Source organism: Ammospiza caudacuta, chromosome 13 (genome assembly GCF_027887145.1).
Source record: "Ammospiza caudacuta isolate bAmmCau1 chromosome 13, bAmmCau1.pri, whole genome shotgun sequence".
NCBI classification, from domain to species: domain Eukaryota; kingdom Metazoa; phylum Chordata; class Aves; order Passeriformes; family Passerellidae; genus Ammospiza; species Ammospiza caudacuta.
This window is the reverse complement of record NC_080605.1, coordinates 2627777-2648671: the sequence shown is the minus strand read 5'-3', so window position 1 is coordinate 2648671 and position 20895 is coordinate 2627777. Positions and strand designations below refer to the sequence as shown.

The 20895-nt window shown below is 47.7% G+C and overlaps 1 protein-coding gene across 1 annotated transcript; it reads right to left on the bottom strand.

The window, feature by feature from the left end:
* Nucleotides 1-5380: 5380 nt before the first annotated feature.
* Nucleotides 5381-20791, bottom strand: CMTM3 (CKLF like MARVEL transmembrane domain containing 3). Its single transcript, XM_058813622.1, has 5 exons — nt 20566-20791; nt 11553-11708; nt 9784-9879; nt 8467-8584; nt 5381-7032 (listed from the first exon to the last, which is right to left on the bottom strand). The coding sequence occupies exons 1-5, from the start codon at nt 20674-20676 to the stop codon at nt 7004-7006; spliced, it is 510 nt and encodes a 169-aa protein (XP_058669605.1). The 5' UTR covers nt 20677-20791; the 3' UTR covers nt 5381-7003.
* Nucleotides 20792-20895: the final 104 nt, after the last annotated feature.

Below are 20895 nucleotides of genomic sequence, written 5' to 3'. Positions count from 1 at the left end.
ATGTTTACCAGTTTCTATTGTTGGATCTTGTGGAGGGAGAGTCTCTTAGCACTACAGCTCATCCAGCTTTAACTCATACATCACAGTCCTGGAGTAAGAAAATATTTTGAAATATATATATTGTGGCCAATTTATTGCATTTTAAAATGACTTCTATACTTAAGACACAACATTTATGACATAATAGGACGAATGACTTAGCTAATCATTGTATCTGTCTAGACTTACTCTCTTTTGTGTTAGTGTCATTTTGAAACTATTTGTATATGTTGAAGTTTGTAAGGGTTCAGGAACCCACAGTAAAATAGTAAAGTATGTATTTATTTCTCATGATAATGCTCAAATTTGATTTGGAAGTTGACACTTTGTATGTCTTTTCACAGAATTGTAAACAAATACCGAAAAACTGCTTCACCTAGGGTGCCTTCCATGTGTGGTACTAACACTTGTCATTCACAGGAATAGAGATGTAAATTTATGAATCCAGCAAACACTATTTTTGTAATGTGAGTCACTGACACAGCTCTGGCCTCGCTGTGCTTTGTTCCCACCACCACCAGGTTTGTGGCTGCTGTGTCACTGCCTTCCCTCCATGTGCACTGGATCTGATCCCTGGGGAGCCACAGCTTGTGTCTCCTTTGCTCTGCCCCGAGCACATTCCTGGTGCTCCAGGTTCTGTTCCTTGGGCCTTGTGAGGGATGCTCAGGGTGGGGTGTCTGTGTCCCCAGGGCTGACCCTGGCTCCTCTAGACCGACTGCAGCCCAATCCAAACATTCCAAATTTAGCTCATAATTTATAATTTACAGCTTCTGAGGAGGGAGCATCCAGGCCTGACCAGAAGACTTTATCTCTCTGGGTTACAGGTGCTGTATTGACAGGTTTGTAATTGCAAACAGCTCAGAGGAATTACGGAAACACCAGGTTAGAATTCTATTCAGGCTGAGCAAAGGGGATGCAATTTTCCTTTTTTCATGAGCACAAGTGTGCTGTGCAATACCCTTGGTACTCTGGAGTACAGAACCCTTGGTGCATCTCTGAGTGGTGCCAGGGCAGCACCCAGCTGTGTCCTGCCCTGGCAGTGCCCCCTCACCCGGGGCCAGGCCAGGGCTGCCCTGGCACCAGAGCCTGCCCGGGACTGGGGGGTTCCAGCAGGCAGCACGTTCCCCTGGAGCCAGCTCACAGCCCTGCAGAGTTCCCATTGTCCTGCAGGGCTGGGGCTGCAGCAGCTGCTCCAACCGAGGTGGTGCCTGCAGCTGGGAGCACCTTCCTGCTGGCACAGCTGCAGCTGCCAGCCCTGCCTGGGACAGGAGTCCTGGGAATGCCTGACCAAGCTCAAAGGCAGGTACTCTACAAACACAACCTCCTTGTGTAGCTTGTTTCTACACCAGTAACCGTCTCTCAGTTGTTCAGTTCTTTCTTTGGTGTCTGTGCTAATCAAAAAACACAAGCTGAAGAATTGTAAAGTCTTGCAATACACAAAGCAGTCTTGGTTTTAAAATCCATGCTGTTGCAGCATAATTTAAATGGTGTATTTATCAGTTTTAAATGTCATTTTGCTTTTCCAGTCTTCTGTATATGGGCACAATACTTTTTGTAAATTTTTTTTTTTTATTTAGTTGTCTTTCATGTCTTTTCTTTCTGGTACTGGAAGATTTGAGCTCTCTGGGTTTTCACGGTACTCTTCTGATCATTCTTCATAGTGATAAAAGTCTGTATTTTTGTATGTAGGAGAAATGGAAGTTTTCTAACACTTATCCCAATCAATATAGTACAGAATCATTTGTGAAGGACTTCCTGTTTAATAAATGGACATATTAAAGTACTAAAACTGTGTCTTCATCTCTGAACATGGCCTGGGCTGGGGTAATTTTCTTCCAGTGGCTGGTGTGGGGCTGTTTTGGATGTGTGTTGGTAATTCAGAGATGTTTTTGTTAATGCTGAGCCAAGGCTTTTCCTGCCCCTTGTGCTGCCATGCTGGGGAGGGGCTGAGGGGACACAGCCAGGACAGATGGCCCCAGCTGACCACAGGGGCATCCCACGCCTTATGGCATCAGTATATGAAAGTGGAAGGAGGAAGGGGTTTGGAGTGATGGAGTTTGTCTTCCCAAGTCACCCTTCCAGGGGATGTGGCCCTGTGGCTCTCCTGGAGGTGCTGCACACCTGCCTGCCCATGGGAATTAATTCCTTGTTTTGTTTTGCTTGTGTGCACAGCTTTTGCTTTCCCCATGAAATTGTCTTTATCTCACCACAGGAGTTTTCTCACTTTTCCCCTCCCCATTCTCTGCCTGACCCCGGTGGAGGAGAGCGAGCCCTGCCAGGGGCTTGGGAGGATCCTGGGCTCCAAACAAAGCCAGGCAGCTGCCAAAGGCCCTTTGTGTGTGGGGGGAAACTCCCACCACGGCATTCCTGGCTGGGGCTGTCCCTGGGACCCTCCTGGGGGCAGGAGAAACCACGGCAGAGCCTTGGGGAGAGGCAGTGGAGCAGAGGGAACGATGGAGCAGAGGGAACGTGGAACTGCTCTCAGGCTGGGGCTGGGATTGCTCTTGGAGCAGTTCTGGTGTGCTGCCATGGCCTGCAGGGCTCCATCCTGGGGTCTGCAGCTGCCCATTTGGGACTGGAAAGGGATTTTGGGGCTGAAGTGCCCCAGGGAGTGGGGAACACTCTGCTGCCTCCCGGGCTGGGGCTGCAAGTGATGCTGGGGGGATTTTTGGTTTCCAGGTGCTTCAGGCACAAGGTGGAGGCACTGAGTCAGTGCAGGTGAGAACTGTGGAGAGGCATGAGGGATGGGTGAGTCAGGATTTGGGAATGTGGGAATGTGGCTGCAGCACTCCCAACACTGGGGAGAGGGACACAGGTGGTGGCACAAGGGAAGGATTCCCTGAGGAGCCAGAGGCTCTTACAAGGGGCCAGTTCATTTTCCCTGTGGGGGGCTGTCAGCAGCACTGTGCATTACCCAGGGTGGCATCCATGGTGCTCCTGGGCAGGAGAAGCTTCATCAGCTCTCAGATTTAAAAAAAAATAAATAAAATAAACAAAAATTGTCTGACTTTTAGTTACTGGATCTTCCTTCAGTCTCCCGGGAAGACTGTAATTAATTTATTCATGGATCGGGCTAACAAAATGTGATGGGCTGTGTCTAAAATCCATAAAAGAAAAGGACAAGTGTTTCCTAGTGAAAATTAACATTGGAATCTATTTTCCTCTTCATGGAAGTGGATTTAAAAATTGACTTATTTAAAAAAAAACAACCAAAACCAAACAATCAACAAAACCCCACAAAAGCAATAGCAATAAAAAAACCAAACTAAAACCAAATCCCACCAACCAAAAAAAACCCTAACAACCCCAACCTCCACCCAAACTCCTCCTCCCCAGAGCCCCAAACAAAACCATACTTAAATTTTAAATTTTCTGGGTAGCACTGTTTTACTTTCTGGCCTGGAAGCTTTACGAAACACTGAACACTGAATTCTCCCAGTAAAGGAGTGTCCTAGGGTGACTATCTGTGTTGCAGTGTGGATTCTTTGATGCACTCCTGTTTATTTATCCCTGACATTTAAAGATCCTGACATTTAAGCCAATACTCCACGCAAAAAGGTGTCTCAAGCATCTTGGAATGTTTGAGAAGATTTACACTCTCAGTGCTTACCTAAATTTCCTGTGCTTCCTTGATGCATCCTCTCTGAGGATTAAAGGAGGGCCAGGCAGGGCTGCTCTGCACATGTGGCATTTGGGCTGTTTGTATCCTGGTGCAAATCTGGAGTGAAGCCACTCAATGATTTATTATTTCTGACCAGAACTGTGCCCAGTGAACTTCCTCAGCAGAAGGAGCATGAGTGGAAGCAGGAGCATCCAGCTGTGTTCTGCTTTCCAGCACAGCAGGCTGCTCTCCACCACCACAGCAGCTGAGATGCTCTGCTCTTCCCTGGGATCCTGGGAGTGACTGCCAGATGGAAACTGAAGACTTGAGGAACTTCAAACAGTATCAAGTGAAAAGCACAGTTAGGTAATGGACAGTGTTCAAAGGATAACAGCCTCCTACTTCAGTCAGAATCTAAAACAGCTACTTGGAAAGGCATTTCAATTCCTTGGAAAGGTCTTTTGAACTCTTTAGTGTCACCTGTCCAAAGATCACTGCACAAGTCTGAACAAGTCCACAAGTAAATGGAGAAGCTTGGTAGGAGGGAGAGAGCCCTCCAGGCAGGTGAGAGCTGAGTGAACTCACCTGAGGTGCCACTTTCCCTTCCTGTCCGTGGCTTTGAGCCCATGGAACTTCTGGCATTGATCCTACAGGGATTCATCCACACCTGGGGTTGGAAACTCCTCCTCGGGCAGGCCCAGGAACTCCAGGTGCTGCAGTGAGGGCAGGGATTGGGCTCTGGGGGCTTTGGAAGCAGCTCCTCCATGGCACACGAGTGATTGTGATTGCAAAGAGGTGTCTGAGGAGGCCACTGAATCCACACTGCAGGTGGGGTGTTGTGCTTGTCTCCTGAATTGCAGAGAGTGCTCCCAGCACCCTTTTGATGTTGTCAGTTGAGGAAAAACAAGCAAACAAACAAAAAACCCAAAAAGCCAAGCTGACTTTTCCTCCACGTGCCCCAGAGCCTGAACTTGTGCAGTATTTGTGGCAGAATATGGGCAGAAGACTGAGTCAGCCCCTTCTACCCCAATCCAAACTGGCTTTGAAGTAATGATTTTAAATCTAATTTTCTGAAATGATATCCCTAAGATACAGAACCATGTTTTCTTTCAGTCATGGGAACAGATCTTTTTTAACAAAAGGGATCTTACAGAAGTGCTTGGCCCTGGGAGCAAACTGCTTTGAAATAATCTGAGCCATCAAGGACTAAAAAAACCAGTAAGGAATTTCTCTGGGCAGGCACTCACTGCAAGCTGCTAAAGCAGTCCTGAAGTAACTCATGAACATTTTGTTTGCTGCCTGTTTACTTTAAACCAACATGGAACAAATGACCAGAAAATCTCAGTATATTTTGGGTGTGTAAGGATGAACCCAAAGGGGACTTTGTTGTTTACAGGGTTATTGGTTGCCAAGAGAGAGCACTGAATCCACAATGTCTACTCAATAGTTAGAACAAATTCCTGGTTAAATTTTTTCATCTCATGCCCTAAGGAAGAGGTTTGACCTGTGGCTGGTCCCCAGGGCTGGCTCTGAGCTGAGCCCCTTCCCCAGTACAGATTTAGGATTCCTGAAGTCACAGTCCCTTGTGCTGGGCAGAGGCAAAGCACCAAAATCAGGTAAGCAGGCAAAATCAGGTCTCCAAGTAAGTAAAGACACCCAACACTTCTATTAAAAGAAGTTTAATCCAGCATGGTTTCTAAATATTAACCATGTCTCCAGCTGTGACATGCAGTACATTTTTTTACTTAAAAAAAAGAGAAATACAAAAAAAGTACAAAAATGAGCCCAGGTCCCCTGAACATCACAGTGTGTGCCAGTAAAATATGACAAGAGAAGGAAGAGAAACACGGGGTATCATACAGGAAAAGGTTCAAAGAAATCTTTGAGATTGTCTTTCCCACTTGTTTTGCATTTACTGTCAGTGGTCAGAAGCAGGAGATGTAGCAGTGCCTGCTGGACAGCTCTGAGCCTGAGCAGCAGCCCTGGTCCCTGCCAGCTCCCCTGTCCTGCTGGCAGCTGCCACAGGGACCTGGAGCCCAGGTGCTGATTTTATTCCAAAGGAAATCTGCTTTCATTGTTTCATCCCTGGTTTTCACTTACTCTGTTAGTACCATCTGCTCTCATTTTAATCACACCTGTTCTGGCACTGTATTCATTTTTAAAACATCCATGCAGGTTTCTTTGCCACAGATCTGTGTGATGCCACCTGTGAGGAGTGTGCCACGCTCTTCCCAAGCATTCCCAAGGGTTTATAAATGGACACAGATATTCCAGGGGAGGTTGTGCTACCTGTGAAAACAGCTTGTACATTCTGAGGGCTTTTTTCCTGGAATGCATCACCACAAGATAAATCACATCCTTCCAGGGGAGAAAAACCAACCCAAGCCACCCCACACTGAAAAGGGGGGCTGGGGAGATGAATTCATTGCAGACATTCTGTAGTTTGGGGCTGGTTTCTTGGCCTTTTCACAGTGGGGAGGGGGCACTGCCCTCCTGGGGCCTGGGTGCATTCAGTGTGGCAGCAGCAGTGGCCATGGCACAGGGCAGGACATCAGCACTGCTGCCTGGGGCACAAACTCCTGCAGGTTCTCCAGGCAGGTCCTGCTGGAGGTATTTGCCAAGCCTGCCTTCCCAGGGCTTCCACAAAAACAGGACAGGGCTGCCCAGAGCTGTCTCACCAGCTCCCCCCATCTTGGGGTGGAATTGCAGCAGAGGGGTTGTGACTCCATGCAAGCAGCTTAAAACAAGGGATACTGAGGGTTTGATGAGCCAGCTGCCCTGCAGCACCATTACACTTTGAGGTTTGTTCTTGCTGCAGATTTCCAGTTGTCACTTTTCCTTGTCACAGATAGGCAGGAGATACAAAGGCATTGAAACCAACTGTTAACTGCACTCCTTGCCCTCAGTGCTTGGGAGTATTCAGACTGGATAAAGAAATACTGTTAGTTAATCAAGAAAAATACAAACAGGCATCCAAACCTCTCCTCTTTGGCGTGTCAAGAAATATAAAAGCTCTAAGTGTTAAAGGTTTGGAATGATGAAAGCACATTAAAAGCTGTAAATGTTACAAATGCTGTTCCCACTTACTTGGGACATGGATGTGCTGGCTGGGGAGGGGCAACAGAGAATTGAGCTGGGTTGTTTGCACAGATCTGCTGTAGGATCTGTAGTTGCCAAGGAGTGTTCAATGGCAGTGGGAGTAGTCTCCTTTTCCACATCACTGCCCTGTCTGTGCTCTGGTGATTCCACAAACAGTGAAGTGGAAAGGGGCTGAAATGAGGGGATATTTCAATTGGCAGTGCATTCAGCAAAGAGGAAAGTGCTTGATCATCTTCCCTTCACGCTTGGTTGGTGTTTGGTTCTTCAGTCTGAGTCAGAGTCGGAGTCCTCATCTGAGGGGTGAAACAAGGAACAAGAGTGAAAATGCAAACTGGAAATCCCCCCAGCTGTGGCTCTGGCTGGGACAGAGAGGCTGTGCTGACAGGGTGTGCGCAAGGAACACAGAGGGCTGGGAATGAACACCTCTGTGAAATGACAGCTCTTGCTGACGTGGTGGGACCTGAAATGGTGTTTGAAGGAGTTGGAAGATGCTGCTGAGAGGCCCTGCTGGCATCCTTCTGCTCTGGGCACTGCTGTGTGCACCTCTGAGACGCTGAGCAACCCCAGCAGGCCCACAGAGCTCCACCCTTCTGGCCTCAGCACTCAGGAGCCCCTGGGTAAGCACAGGCTGGGGCTGCAGGGCTGAGCCCTCCTTGCACGGCCACAAACACCAACACAAATCTCTGTGACTGCACTTCTGGGAGTTTATGTATTTGTGCCTCCATCTCCAGGGAAATTAGATCCTATTTGTATCCTAATTCTGCACCCTTGCCACCTGATCATCTTCTGAGGGCAGTTCAGGTTTTAGCTTTTACAGTCTATTTCTTGTTCCTTTTATTCTTTTTTCCCTTTGTCTTTCTTTTCAGCCTAAAGCTTGAAAAAACACTTAACAGTCTACTAAAATCCCCAGAAGAGACAGTCAGTGCTGCTGTTCCCCTCCTAGGATTCCATACACACCTTGGGTGTTTGGTTTTTCAGGGGTTTTAGATGAGGTGTTTGGGGATATTTTTTGTTTGCTTTTAAGTGTGGAGCAGTCTTTTTAATCCATGTGGGTGCAATAAGGAGTCACAGGGACATGATGCCCCATTTGGGCTCCTGAAAACTACAGAACAACTACCCCTGTCCTGACCTGAACTGGCTCTGAACACCCAACACCTTTTTATCTTCTCCTAAGTGGATCTGTCTGATCTGAAGTAAACTATAATAATAAAAAAAAAAAATTGATAGCAACCTTGTTAATTTTATGCTGTTTGACCCTTGGATTTTAAGGTCATTTGCCCACAGATAGTCAAAGATGATAAGAGGCAATCATGACAAGGAAATGATAAAGAGAAAAGCACTATTTGGACACAAAAAGCTGTGGATTAATGGATGCTAATTATAAGTTACAAAAAGAAAAAAAAAGGTAGAAGTTTCCTTGTTTTTTACAACAAGACATTTTAATGGGGAAAGAAAATCTGTACTGCATGGTGATTTCTAAAATTGGATCTAGGGCTTTTCAAAGTGAGATGTGAAACTCTGAGAAACTTCACATTCCTGGCTTGCAGGTTATCTTCATAAATCACTGGAATTCCATTTGCAGCTTCCTAACCGAGCAGAGCTGTGGCAGACAAACCAAGAATAGAAACTGCTCTTACTGAGCAAGAGCTCCTGCTCCCTGCAAAGGGTGAAATGGAGAGGGAAATCTCACCCTGCAGCTCGTGTGACGAGCAGGGAATTTCACCCACCTTCTGTCTTGTGCCCCTCGGGGGAATCGGAGCTGCCTTGCTTGAGGAAAGTGACCAGGTCATTGAAGGTGATGTAGAAATCAATGGCAAACACGATGGTGGCTGCAAACCCAAACACCTGAAAGGGCAAAATAATGCTGTCCCTAACAACAGCTCCAGTCTGTCGGGGACAAACCAAACCCGACCAAACCCACACAGCAAAAACTCCATGGCTTTTTTGGCCTGTGCCTTTCCAAAAAGGCAGGGAGGAGAAATGGTTTGTGAGACACTCGTGTCACCTGAATTACAGCTGCTCTGGGAGCCTGAGAAGTGACCAGGGGTGTCTTTATCCCTGCCCCAGGCTGCAGCCCTCTTGGGCTCTGGGCCTGTTCTGGACATCAGCACCTCCTGTACCTCCACTGTGCCAGGGCACCTCTGCCACCAAGGAATCACCTCCATTTCTTGGGAAATAACTTTCCACTTGTTTACAAGGAGATGTGTCTATTGCTGTGTGAACGAGACAGATTAAATGATTCTGGAATTCTCTCTCCAGTGACAGAGCAGCAGAGTTGTGCCAAGCTGGGTGCTGGAAGAGGAGCCAAGGCTGAACACACTCCATTGCTCACTGCAGGGACAAAGATTAAACAAGATTTGGGTTTGTATTGTGGGATGGTTTGGGAAGGGCTGCTGGCCCACACCACTGGGCACTGATCTTCCCAAGCTTAAAAAATTGTTATGCAAATTTTATTTATGTTGCATACATTATTGATGCTTAGAGTCAAGTTGCAGATGCAGGGGCTGTATTGTATTTCTGTATTTCAAAATGCTGATGGGTGAAGACTCTTTCCTGGGCAGTCCTTGTGCAGGAGGGTAAAATGACACTGCTCTTGTTTCAACTCATCCAACTAAAACTAAGCAGAAGAGGCAGGAGGTTGAAATTACTTAATTTAGACTGGCCTTAGCAGTTACAGGTTTGAGTTATTTTTTTTTTTTTATCATCATCATCATCATTATTATTATTACTCCTTCCATTCAAGGATCTTGACACTCCTTGCAGGAGCAGCTAGTAAAATTAAAAAGCAGAACAGGTGCCTTCCCTAAGGGTACAGTTAACACTGAGGAGCTCTGTTAGGGTGAAAATCTATTCATTGGTTCGAGACATGTTTTTCTGAGTAAGTACCATTTCTTCTTTGCTTTAGGCAAATTAATTCTCAGTTAATTGAAGAAACGTCTATGACTTGCAGTGGGGTGATATTTGAACTGTTTATAAGTGCATCCATGCACTGAAGTGCACTCAGTTCAGCACAGCACCTAGGTGGAAAGCTGATGCCTACTCACCCCTGCTGCTTTCGATGCTCCATCGCCGTACTTGGAGACAGCAGCAATGGAAATGGCAAAGTAAATGATGGCAGCGGTGACACAGCGCACGAAATCCTGGGGAAGAAGCAACGGTGCCCTCTCAGACTGGTCAAGGATTTCCTCTAAACCCATCCTGGGAACCAACACTCAGCCCCTCTGCTGTTGCATCAGTGCCTTTGCTGGTGTGTGAGCACAGCCTGGTTTGCTGTAGAGGAGGAACTGCTCATCTGTGAAATAGTTCTAAATAAGAGAAGAGCTGAACCTTGGCAGAAACTTCTGCTTGTAAAGATGCTGGATAAATCCTGCTGCCACCCTGCCTGTGTCAGGCAGACCCTCCTTCAGCCTGGGAGGGCTGTGTGGGGTGTTTGCCTTGGAGCACAGCAAGGGCTTTAATGGAAAGATCATTTGAAATGCCTTAAAAGCCTTGTGTTAGAGCAGAACTGCTGTGGCCCCAGAGGCTCAGGGGGTCCCAGCTCTGTGGGAACAGGTGCCTGTCTCTCTGTGGATGCAGGGCTGTGTGGTGATCTCCAGGGAGAGCTGTCTGTGCAATTCCTCATTGAGGAACCAAACCCTTGGTTTAGTGCTGGAACAATTTGTACTTCTCATGTCCACCAGCCTGCCCCAGGAGCTCGTGCCTGGTGTGACCCCTGGGATTTGTCCTGCTGAGCTGTGCCCTGTCATACCAGCAGGGACATCTCTGCAGTGAGCTCTAGGCACAGAGCTGTGTCCAGGGCATGCCCAAATAATGAGGGCTGCAATAATGGCACCCTCAGCTCTGTTCACAATTAGCTCTCCTGCTTTTCCAGAACAGATGGAGGAGTAAGATTTGTCTCAAAGCACAAATCCTGCAAGAAACCTGACTCCTCTGAAGTCAGGACAAGGTCAGTTATCTACACTGTGTGCCTGCAATATGTTATGTTAATGGCCATAACAAACACACAAGTGCTTTTTTTGTCTTAGTTCTGGAACCAGATGCATGTAGAAAATGGGAAAATGATGGAACAGAGATTACCAGCTGAGAGCTGTGCACAGTCATAGCCAAAGTCACTGATATTGTTTTATCCACCAGTGGCCTTGCTGAAGTTATTTTTATACACTGAGAGCTCAAATTCAAATCTCAGTGCAATGAACTACTGATGGTACCAAAAGAGAATCAAGATTGATAAGATCAGAAAGGGTTTTTGAAGTACTTGTACTGCAAGGCAGCTGCTCCCTTTGCAGTGATATTTGAGACTGCAGGGCCATCCAGTGGCCAGGGCTCTCCTGCAGCCCCAGCACTGCCCCAGCAGCCACTGGGCTCCTTTGTGAGCATGAACTGGCCAGAGCTGCCCCTTCCCAGAGCAGCTCAGATTGTCTGTGGGTGTAACTCTACCCGAGAATTCAATCACAGCCTGACAAAGCCTGCCCATTATCAACAACACACCTGCTTCCCCCTCTGCAAGGGTGGCAGTAAGGAGCCCCCGGCAGGCAGACTTGGGCTGATGCTGGCCCTAGGCCATCTGCCTGGAATTGGGCACACATTCTGGGCTTTGATGAAGCCATGCCCGGTGTCAGCACTCAAAAAGCTGCAGTGCAGAGCAGGGCAGAGTTTAGAGTGCTCTGGGACCTTCTGAAGCAGAGACAGCAGGGACAAGTTTCTAAGAGGGCAGTAAAATTGCTACAGTCACCCTGAACTCCTGCCCAGCCACCTTCCCTCCCCTCTCACTGCACAATTAAATCTGAAGGTTTCTGTTGCACATCTCACTTACCGCCAAAGGCCAGTGGACTCCTTTAAACTTCTCATTAAGCCTGGAGGCGTAGGCAAAAAAAAGAAACAGTGCCAGCAGAAACTCTAGGAGTGGTGCCATCATGAAAGAAGCTGCTAGAGATGCAATATAGCAGATAAAGATGATAAATGACAGCACCTAAAGTAAAGGGAAAACTCCAAGTTATTTGCATGGAACAGCAGAGCCGTAGGCAGCTGAGCAGCTTTGAAGTGTTATTTTCCCTGTGTATTTCTGTCAGGGCTGCTGCTGCTGCTGGCATACCTTCAGCATCCTACTTTTTTTATTTCTCATTGGGCCAAATGATTTTTGTTGTTGAGCACAGAATAAATCTGAAGTAAGGGTGTTTATTTCCACGTGTGTGAAATTGCTTTTACGGAGCGCTGGGTGGATTTGCACCTCTCCAAGTCAGTAATTTGCTCTGGATTGTAAACAGCTCTGACAACATAATTCTGAAAACAGAGTGGGGTTGCCAAGCAAGCAGAGCTCTAAGCTTTCAACTGTGACAGCTCTCATTTGAAACCCAAATCAGTGCTCAGACAGCCTGAAGTAACTCAGCATGTATAATCTTGGAGTTGAAAGAATAAAGTCTGCTGCTGATGGATAGAAAAGGGCCAAGAATTAATTGTTCTGTGACTTCTGGAAGTGTCTGGTTCCAGTTTTCCAGCGTGGAAGCTGTTTTAGAGAGTAATAGGACAGATAAATCCCATAGATTTATCTCCATAATGTTTCCTAACTAGTAAATAATAAAAAATGGCATTTTTTTCCCCCACTCAATTGAAATACCTTTAGCATATGGTTCAAAATAGAAAGTTTCACAATGGGAAAACAACTGAAGAAAATGCATTTTCACCTAAACCAGGCAGTACCAGAGTGCTTTCCTGGACTGTGTTTGTATAAGAGGATGGTGAGGGAGCCATGGAGAAGCTCAAGACCATTTTCAGCTGCTGTACTGGGGGTTGGTCACCTCCAAAAAGAAGGTCCAGTCCCTCCTGTTTCACTGCCTTGCATGGGAACTGGCTGCTGCTTCAATCAAATTAGCCTGAAGTAACAAAAGTAGGCAGGATGCTAATTACACATTATTATGTGCCAGTTGGCACCTGGGCTGCTCTGACCAGCCTTTCCTCCTGGACACAAATCTCTGACTCCAAAAGCTCAGGGATGCTTTTGGTCAGCACAGACTGAGCAGTAGATTACAAACAGTTTTTTAACTTCTAATTCCAAATCAGGACACTGACATTCCCACTCACACAGCACTGAAAATAAATGGATTCTTTTCCCCCAGATGCATCTAAAGGCAGATGTAGCTTCCTGCAAAGGTAATCAATGCATTTGCCTCATTAAATTTCAGCTCTGTGGATTTCCTTGTTTGCTGCTACCATAGGTTCTTGGGGACCACCTAAGCCTCAGAAAAAAATCATAATTACACTTTACTGATAAGGCTCCTATAATTATTAATTGGTAATTACTCCCATGAGAGGTCATTCAACCCTCAAATACATGTATCAAAAAAAACCTTTTATGTTTAGGGGACAACTAAGCAGTTCAATCCCCCTGAAATAATTTCTTGGTATAACGAAGCAGTTCAATCCCACTGAAATAATTTCTTGGTGTAATTAATTACCAAGCCTTTACTTTCAGCCTGTGTTTTGGGGAAAGCAGTCAGTGCCTGAGCAGGATGCTAACAGCTGGAACAAACTGTTTTCATCCATTGGGACTGGCTGGTGAGGCTAGAGAGGATGTGACATTTTTAGTAAGGGACTATATTTATCTTGCAGGTCTATGCATTGTTCTTGTTTCACTGGTTCTAGAAACTGAGCTGGGATAGTTTACAGAGCTCATTTCTGCATGGGCCTGCTAGCTGGTAATGTCTGCCCCTTTGTTCATGTCTACCCCATTCTGAGGTGTTTACTGCTCACAAAGCCTCTCTGCAGGTTTTTCTTATTTTCATAAAGTGGAGGGAGTTCATTCCCTGTATCTCATCCTCAGTGTAGTATTTTCTTCCTATGAGCTAAAAGGGGTAAGAACTCTTTAAAGGGAAGTGGATTTATCAGAGCTTGACAACTCCTAAGAGGAGAGAGAACTTCCTTCTTCCCATCACAGCACCTATTCCCTTCCCACCCCAAAGAACAAACTGCACTTGCTTTGTGCATCTGCTTCACTTGCATTTCTGGAACACAATTTAGACACAGTTCCATGTCTTTTTGGAATAAAAAGAAATCACCATCTATACATGACATTTTCTTTTTGTTCTGGTGTTGAAAAAATATCTTCCTTTTTGTGGCTAAAGGCAGGTGTGTGATGGCTGAGCTGCAGAGGTGATGGGTTCAGGGCAGGTCCCACTGACCACAACCCTTCCAGTGGCAGATCTTAGACTTGAACTAAACCTAGTGATCTCTTAAGAGTGGATTAAATGCAGTGTTAAATAACCCATCCTGCTGGAGCAGTAAGGGAGGCAGAGAGGCAAACTGCAGATCTGTAAGGTGATGCTGCACAGCAGAGATGCCTTTGATCTCCATTCTCTTTGCCTCAGTAACTCCTGGGCTCTGACTGCTTTTGCACTGAGAAAAAAGCTTTCCTGACGAGGTGTAAAGTGAAAGGAAGAGCCTCTGTGGTCTGTTCTTATCAGCTTTATGGCAATTTGTGCCAGGGAAGGCTCCTGCCATCTCCTTTCAGCCCTGGGCAGGTGTGAGGATCAGACTCAGGGTGAAAGAGGAGCAGGAACACACCAAGGAGCCCCTGATCCCAGGGGCTGGGGTGCCAGGGGATCCCTGCTTCTGTGCCAGGGAGGCTGCTGAAGGGTCACATCAGTCTGAGCATTTCAGCTTTCTAAATGGTCTGACCCAGAGAAGCTGGGGAAATTTTAGTTGTTTATTTTAAAATGTGGTTCCCAGGCCAGTCACTTGTTCAAAGCAAGCCCTGCATGGGTGGTAGATGATAGCAGTGTCCTGCTGCCTGCTCCTCAGCCCTGAAGGTCAGGCACTGCATTTGCACCTTCCCACCCTCAATGCTGGGATTCACTCCAGCCTGTCCTGCTCTCCACTTGGCAGCATCCCTTTGTGGGGAGAACTGCACCTCCAGGCACGCTGAAAAAAAAAAGGCACCTTTGATTCACAAGAACCCATTGATTTCAGTAGATTACTGATGGTATTAGTAAAGGGGAAAGACTCTGAAGACTGGAAATTGGTCTGCAGTTAAACATCATTCCTCATTCTGGAGGCACTCGAGATTTTATGTGAAATAAATGTCTAAAAAAGAACAGACCAGATTTTGAGAATGAAGATTTGAAAGATAGTATTTTTAGATGCCTTCACTGGGGGAAGGCTGGAAAGCACAGGAAGGGGAGGGAGGCAGATCTTGGAAAGAGCCAGAGGATCAGGAGGAAGGAGGTGCCTGAGGTCTGTCAGGTGATGACCATGGCACTGCACCTTGGTACTGCACCTTGCTCTTTGGTTTTTGTCTTTTCTGTCTCCTGTCACTGCCCTGACATGGATTTCAATGCCAAACTTCCCTGGTAGCTTGGGAACAGCCCTGTGTAATACAAGAGCCCACAAATTGTAGGGTTTTGATGATGTTTCTCATTTCCTCTTCTGACAGCTGGAATGCACAGCTGTGGACTCCTGGAGCAATACTGGATATTACCTATAACTGTCTTTTCTCAATTACAGAAGTCAGCAGGTGCCTTTTCTGGCCATTTAAGTGCACTGCTACTAACTGAAGCATTTGATGTTATCTTAAAATTTTAAAAATACACCTCCCCTCCCACAATACAAACACTGCAGTGCCAGTCTGCACTCAGAAATAATGACACCTACCTACGTACTTATCCAGACTTCAAGTCTTCGTAAAAAGCATCTTGCAAACTGAAAGGTGCTCTAAAAACTCAACAGCACCTTTCAGAATATACCCTGACCCCTCCAAGGACTGTCAAATGTTCCATTGCACATCACACATTTGTGCACCTCTGCACCTCTTTTCCTGGAGCTGTGTGTTTCATGGTCACTTCAGAGAAAGGTCAAGCAATGGACCTTGATTTTTGTTAGAGCTTTGTATCTGTGCTTAAAAAAAAAAAAAAAGGCAGCTAGAGAGGAAGTCTCTGAGTCTCCATGCCATTGCAAGCTCATTGCTAGCACTTTCAGAAAGCACTGTAGCTTCTGGGAGGGAAAAAAACCAGCAATGTTACATCAGTTTTGTCAATTTGTATTTACACAGCTTTTTTCTCTTCCCCTCTCTTGGGGTTGCACCCTGAGCACTGAGAGCAGCTGAGTCTGAGCTCTTCCTGAGGCACTGCTGCTGACAGGCTGGTGTGACTGCTGCCAGCTTCACAGGGCAGGAATATCTGCATGCAGTGAAGGAAGCTCTAATGCAGCAGAGAGCAGGACAGGAACCTTTCACAGCTTGGCAAAAAAATAATAAAAAATCCTGGCAAAAAAGCAGCCTGATTGTTCACTAAGCACCTTTTATGTACACTCCCATTCACACAAAACCCTTCTTGGGTACTGTGTTTCAGAAAGTAACTTTCCCATTAAATCCCATGCAATTATTACTTAATATTGTGTTCTTAGGGTGGCCAGGCATTACAAAGTTACACTTTACTGCACAACCAGCTTGCAGTTCAAGGCCTAAAAAACAATGCTGACAGTGGTTAGAGAGCACAGTGTCCCTGAAGGGAGGGAGGCCTGAGCAGAGCTGAGGTCATGGAAGCTCCAGAGGCACTTGGAGGAGGGAGAACAGACCAGCTGGAACCCACTGGGAATATGGGGATGCTGGGAGGCACCACTGCCCAGCTCATCTCCTGCTCCCACCTCCTGCCCCTCATCTCCTGCTCATCTCCTGCCCCTCATCTCCTGCCCCTCATCTCCCGCCCCTCATCTCCTGCTCCTCATCTCCTGCTCCCACCTCCTGCCCTCATCTCCATCTCCTGCTCCTCATCTCCTGCTCCCACCTCCTGCCCCCTACCTCCTGCTCCTCATCTCCTGCCCCTCATCTCCTGCTCCTCATCTCCTGCCCCTCATCTCCTGCTCCCATCTCCTGCCCCTCATCTCCTGCCCCTCATCTCCTGATCATCTCCTGCTCCCACCTCCTGCCCTCATCTCCTGCCCCTCATCTCCTGATCATCTCCTGCTCCCACCTCCTGCCCCCTACCTCCTGCTCCTCATCTCCTGCCCCTCATCTCCTGCTCCCATCTCCTGCCCCTCATCTCCTGCCCCTCATCTCCTGATCATCTCCTGCTCCCACCTCCTGCCCCTCATCTCCTGCTCCCACCTCCTGCTCCTCATCTCCTGCCCCTCATCTCCTGTTCCCATCTCCTGCCCCTCATCTCCTGCCCCTCATCTCCTGCTCATCTCCTGCTCCCATCTCCTGCCCCTCATCTCCTGCCCCTCATCTCCTGCTCCCATCTCCTGCTCCTCATCTCCTGCTCTCATCTCCTGCCCCTCATCTCCTGCTCCCACCTCAATCCCCAGGAAAGAACAGCTTTGCCTAAGGCTTTATGAGTGGGCAGCAGTGTCACCTTCTGGGCAAGAGTGCATTTTGTTCTTGTATTCTTGTCAGACAGACAAAGTGCATCACTCAGTGGTCTCTGCTGTTCAGTTACTTCTCTGCTGCACTTGTTGAGGAGGTGAAATTCCTGCTTCCTCCAGAACTGGCTGCAGGAGAGGCCTGGCCACAGACCCTGAGAAGGGCACAGGGGCCTCTTCCAAGGAGAGTTTACACCGAGCATCTGGAGTTTCAGTTATGAAGGTCAGGTCAGAGGAGACTGAAAAGACAGAGAAAGACAGGAGAAGAGGAGAGAAACAGGCACAATGATTTCTACATCCTTTTATGTCACCACAAAGGTGGCACAATTTTACTTATTCTCACTGCATTTTTATAAAAACGAAAGAAAATGCAGTGCCACTGCATGCTGGCTTCAGGAGACTGAGGAGGTGCCAATAAAGCAGCCACAAGGGCTCGAGTGGAACAGGCAGGTGAGCAGCAGAACCCACAGCTGGGATCCTGCCCAGACAAGCTCTGGTGCCAGTGTGAGAGTGGCTGTTAAATGGCTCCAACACAGGACACAGGGAGCTGAAAACTCATCTCTTGAAGGGTGGAAAAGAGTGAGGATGAGATGCTGACCTTCAGCACAGCAACTTGAGTGGTTAGGAAAAATCAGTAGCTTAAAAAGAGTGTTAAAATGTGTGGAAGAAACTGTGGCATGGAAAAGGGGAGAGTAGAAAGGAAAGAGGAGTAACCTGTAAGATTAAAAATGGTGGTTAGAAAATGGAGGGAGCAAGGCAGTGAAAATAAACAGGATTATGAAAGATAGTGAAGCTTATGAATGTATTTGATGCTACTGCTTCTTTGTCTTTACAGATGTCCCAGGTGGAATAAAAAATTAATCAGGCAGGTTAGGGGAGGTGGACTGGATGTTCCCCAGAGGCCCCATACAACCCCAACTATTCTGTGATCCTGTAGAGATCAAAAGGAACGGGGGATAGGGGGAGGATATCTTTCTTATCTGAATAAAATTTGAGGTAATTAAGCCTCTACCTATTATCAGCTCCATCCCAGCCTGGCCTGCTCTAGATGTCCAGTTTGCACGGGTACTGCACCAGAGCAAATCACACCTGGACATCCAGAAGATCCAGAAGATCCTGTGTGGAAATGTTATTTTCGAGAACTGCAGAAATAAAGTGCATTTCTGGGGAACTGCCAAGATGCTGAATAATGTGACATTTGTAACAGTAATGAGCACCCCACTTTGCTTCTGAACAAAAAGCACTGTTCAAAAAGTGCATCCATGAATATTATTTCCATACATTTATGCAGAACCCAACCCCACCCCACATTAGCACTGTGTCAGAGGAAAAATTAAACATTCAAGATGTGAAATACAAAGCTAAAGATGAAACACAGATTTAAATCATGATAGATTTAACTTGGACTCATCTTCAATTATTTGGCACTGCATTTCTCTAATTGTGTACAGGCTGCATTTACTCTGGGGCCTGTGCTGTCTTCAAGGGTTTCTTCTGGCAAAGCTGAGACAACTGCAGAGAAACTACTGCTGCCTCTTGTGTGCCAGGAAACCACGTCCTGAGCACGTGGGCTTGGCCTGCAAGGAGCACAGGGACAGCTCTCTGCAGATGGGATTTCAGAGCTGCTCTCAGCCAGCCAAGCCCTCGGGAAGCCCCGAGTGGCCTGACAGAGGATAAACCCCTGTTTTGTCAAGACAGAGCAGTTTTTATTACTCCAAGGAGGCATCGTCAGTGCTTCTCTATGACAACAAAAGGGTGAGTCTGATCCCATGACCAGAACAGTACTCCTCCAATATGTCATCATTCTGAGATGTTAAAAAGCCAGGCTGCCTGAAAGCCATCATTTAGTGGCTGTAAGCTTGTAAAGGAAATTCCAGTGTGTGTTATAGGATGTAACAAAAATACATGCCAAAGGAGCCAGGTTAGCTGGGCTCTGCTATCTTCTAAATGTGTGGTTTTGTAAACTCCACATGTTGTGTGAGTGATGGGGTAGCTGGCATTTTTTTGGTGGAGCTGATAAAGCCCATGGCCTGCTGCTACCCAGCCCGAGGCTTTCTCCACCCCTGAAGCCATCCTGACCTGCTGAGTGAATGCTTTTCCTCTCAGAGCCAGCCTCACATCTGGCTGTTCCTGTCTCTCTGCCACAGGGCATTGCCCACAGCCTCACAAGCCCTCAGAGCTGGTCCCCACCAGCTGGCCACAGACAATCCTGCCTCCTTCTGTCTGCTCCTCATCTTTCTTTTGCTGGAATATCCTGGTTTCCTTCCCTGAGTCAGAACAGTGGACAGCCAGAGACACCTTGCACATCTGAACAGTGCTCCATGGACCTGACTGCCATTTGGGCTGTCCTGATATTTGACTATCTGCTGCCAAAACTCCAGCAAACTTAGTGTTTGAATTTATCATTATTTCTAGCAAAAACGATGTTGAACATCTAATTTCAATCAACGAGCTTCCTATTCAGAAGCTAAATTTTGGTGTGAAATACCCACTCCCCATGGGGTGAGCAATCTCCTTCCCTATCACATGGGTACTGTTTCAGCTGTCAGGTTTAAGCCTTTACCTGTAAAATTCCAGAAAGTCTCACACCACAGTCACTGCCCTGGTCCTGCTGCCACACTGTGCTGATCCATGCCAGGTGTCCCTGGCCCTGTGCCCACCTGGGCTGGTGCCTGTCCCTGTGGGCAGCTCTCCAGCCCAAGCCCAAGTCCCTCTGAGGGTCAGTGACAAATGTGCCTCTGGAGGGCTGGGGACAGTGGCTGAGCGACCGTGGTGTACAGCCTGATGGCACACATCATAAATTCATGAGTAAAGTCTTTCCTGACACACTCAGGACAGGCTGCCCCCCAACCTGGCACCAGCCGATAATACAAACCGCAGCCCCAGTGGTTACTGGATTACACCACAAAGAGCTTAAAACGAAATCAAAGCCCTTTTTTACCGAAAAGGGGTCCCAATAGTGAAACACACTTAATGCTCTGGAAGTCTAACGCGACAAGTTCTGGTCTCTAACATGCTCTGCCTGAATTACGCTAAATCCATTATGCTCTGAAACAGCCCTGCAGTTCCTCCATTGGGGTACGGGTTTCCCCATTTTCCCCTTGGTTGTTGCCTCTCTCTCCCCTCGGTTGTTTTCCCCGTTTCCCCTCAGCTCTTGCCCCTCGTCTGCCCTCGGTTGCGTTCTCCCATTTTCCTCCTCAGTTGTTGCCCCCCGTCTCCTCTCGGTTGCTGTTCCCCATTTTTCCCCTCAGCTGTGGACCCCGTCTCCCCCTGGTTGCTGTTCCCCATTTTCCCCTTCGGCTGCTGTTCCCATTTTCCCCTCAGTTGTTGGCCCCGTCTCCCCTCGGTTGTTTTCCCCCAGTTTTCCCCTCAGCCGCTGCCCCCTCTCCCTCAGCCGCACAGGGAGCGGCCCGGGACGGCTCGGTCCGGCGGAGCCCGCTCGGGTCCCGGCTGCCCCAGCCCCGGTGTCCCGTCCTTACCGACTCTGCGAGCAGCAGCTGCCCCTTGCGGGAGCGCAGGAACTCCCGGGGGGGGAGCAGCGAGCTCAGCCCGGGCGGCGGTGCGGTCCCCTCGGACTCGGGGTCCTCCATGGCCGCGGCGCGGGCGGGGTGGGCGCGGGCTGGGGCCGGGCTCGGCTCAGCTGGGCCGGGCCGGGCTCGGCTCTGGCTGAGCTCGAGCCGGGCTCGGGCTGGGCGCGGGCTCAGGCTCGGGGTAGGGGGTTGGCCGTGGAATTTTTTTTTTAATTTTTTTTTTTTCTCTCTGAAGGAGGGAAGCGGAAATCGTGACACTGCGGAAACGTGAAAAAAAAA

Excerpts from the sequence above, each read along its gene's own strand:
- CMTM3 (XM_058813622.1), bottom strand. The coding sequence starts at position 20,676 with ATGGAGGACCCCGAGTCCGAGGGGACCGCACCGCCGCCCGGGCTGAGC. Across the intron at positions 11,709-20,565 it reads AGCTGCTGCTCGCAGAGTCG|GTGCTGTCATTTATCATCTT; the intron begins GTAAGGACGGGA and ends CCTTTACTTTAG. Across the intron at positions 7,033-8,466 it reads CGAGGGGCACAAGACAGAAG|ATGAGGACTCCGACTCTGAC; the intron begins GTGGGTGAAATT and ends TTCACCCCTCAG.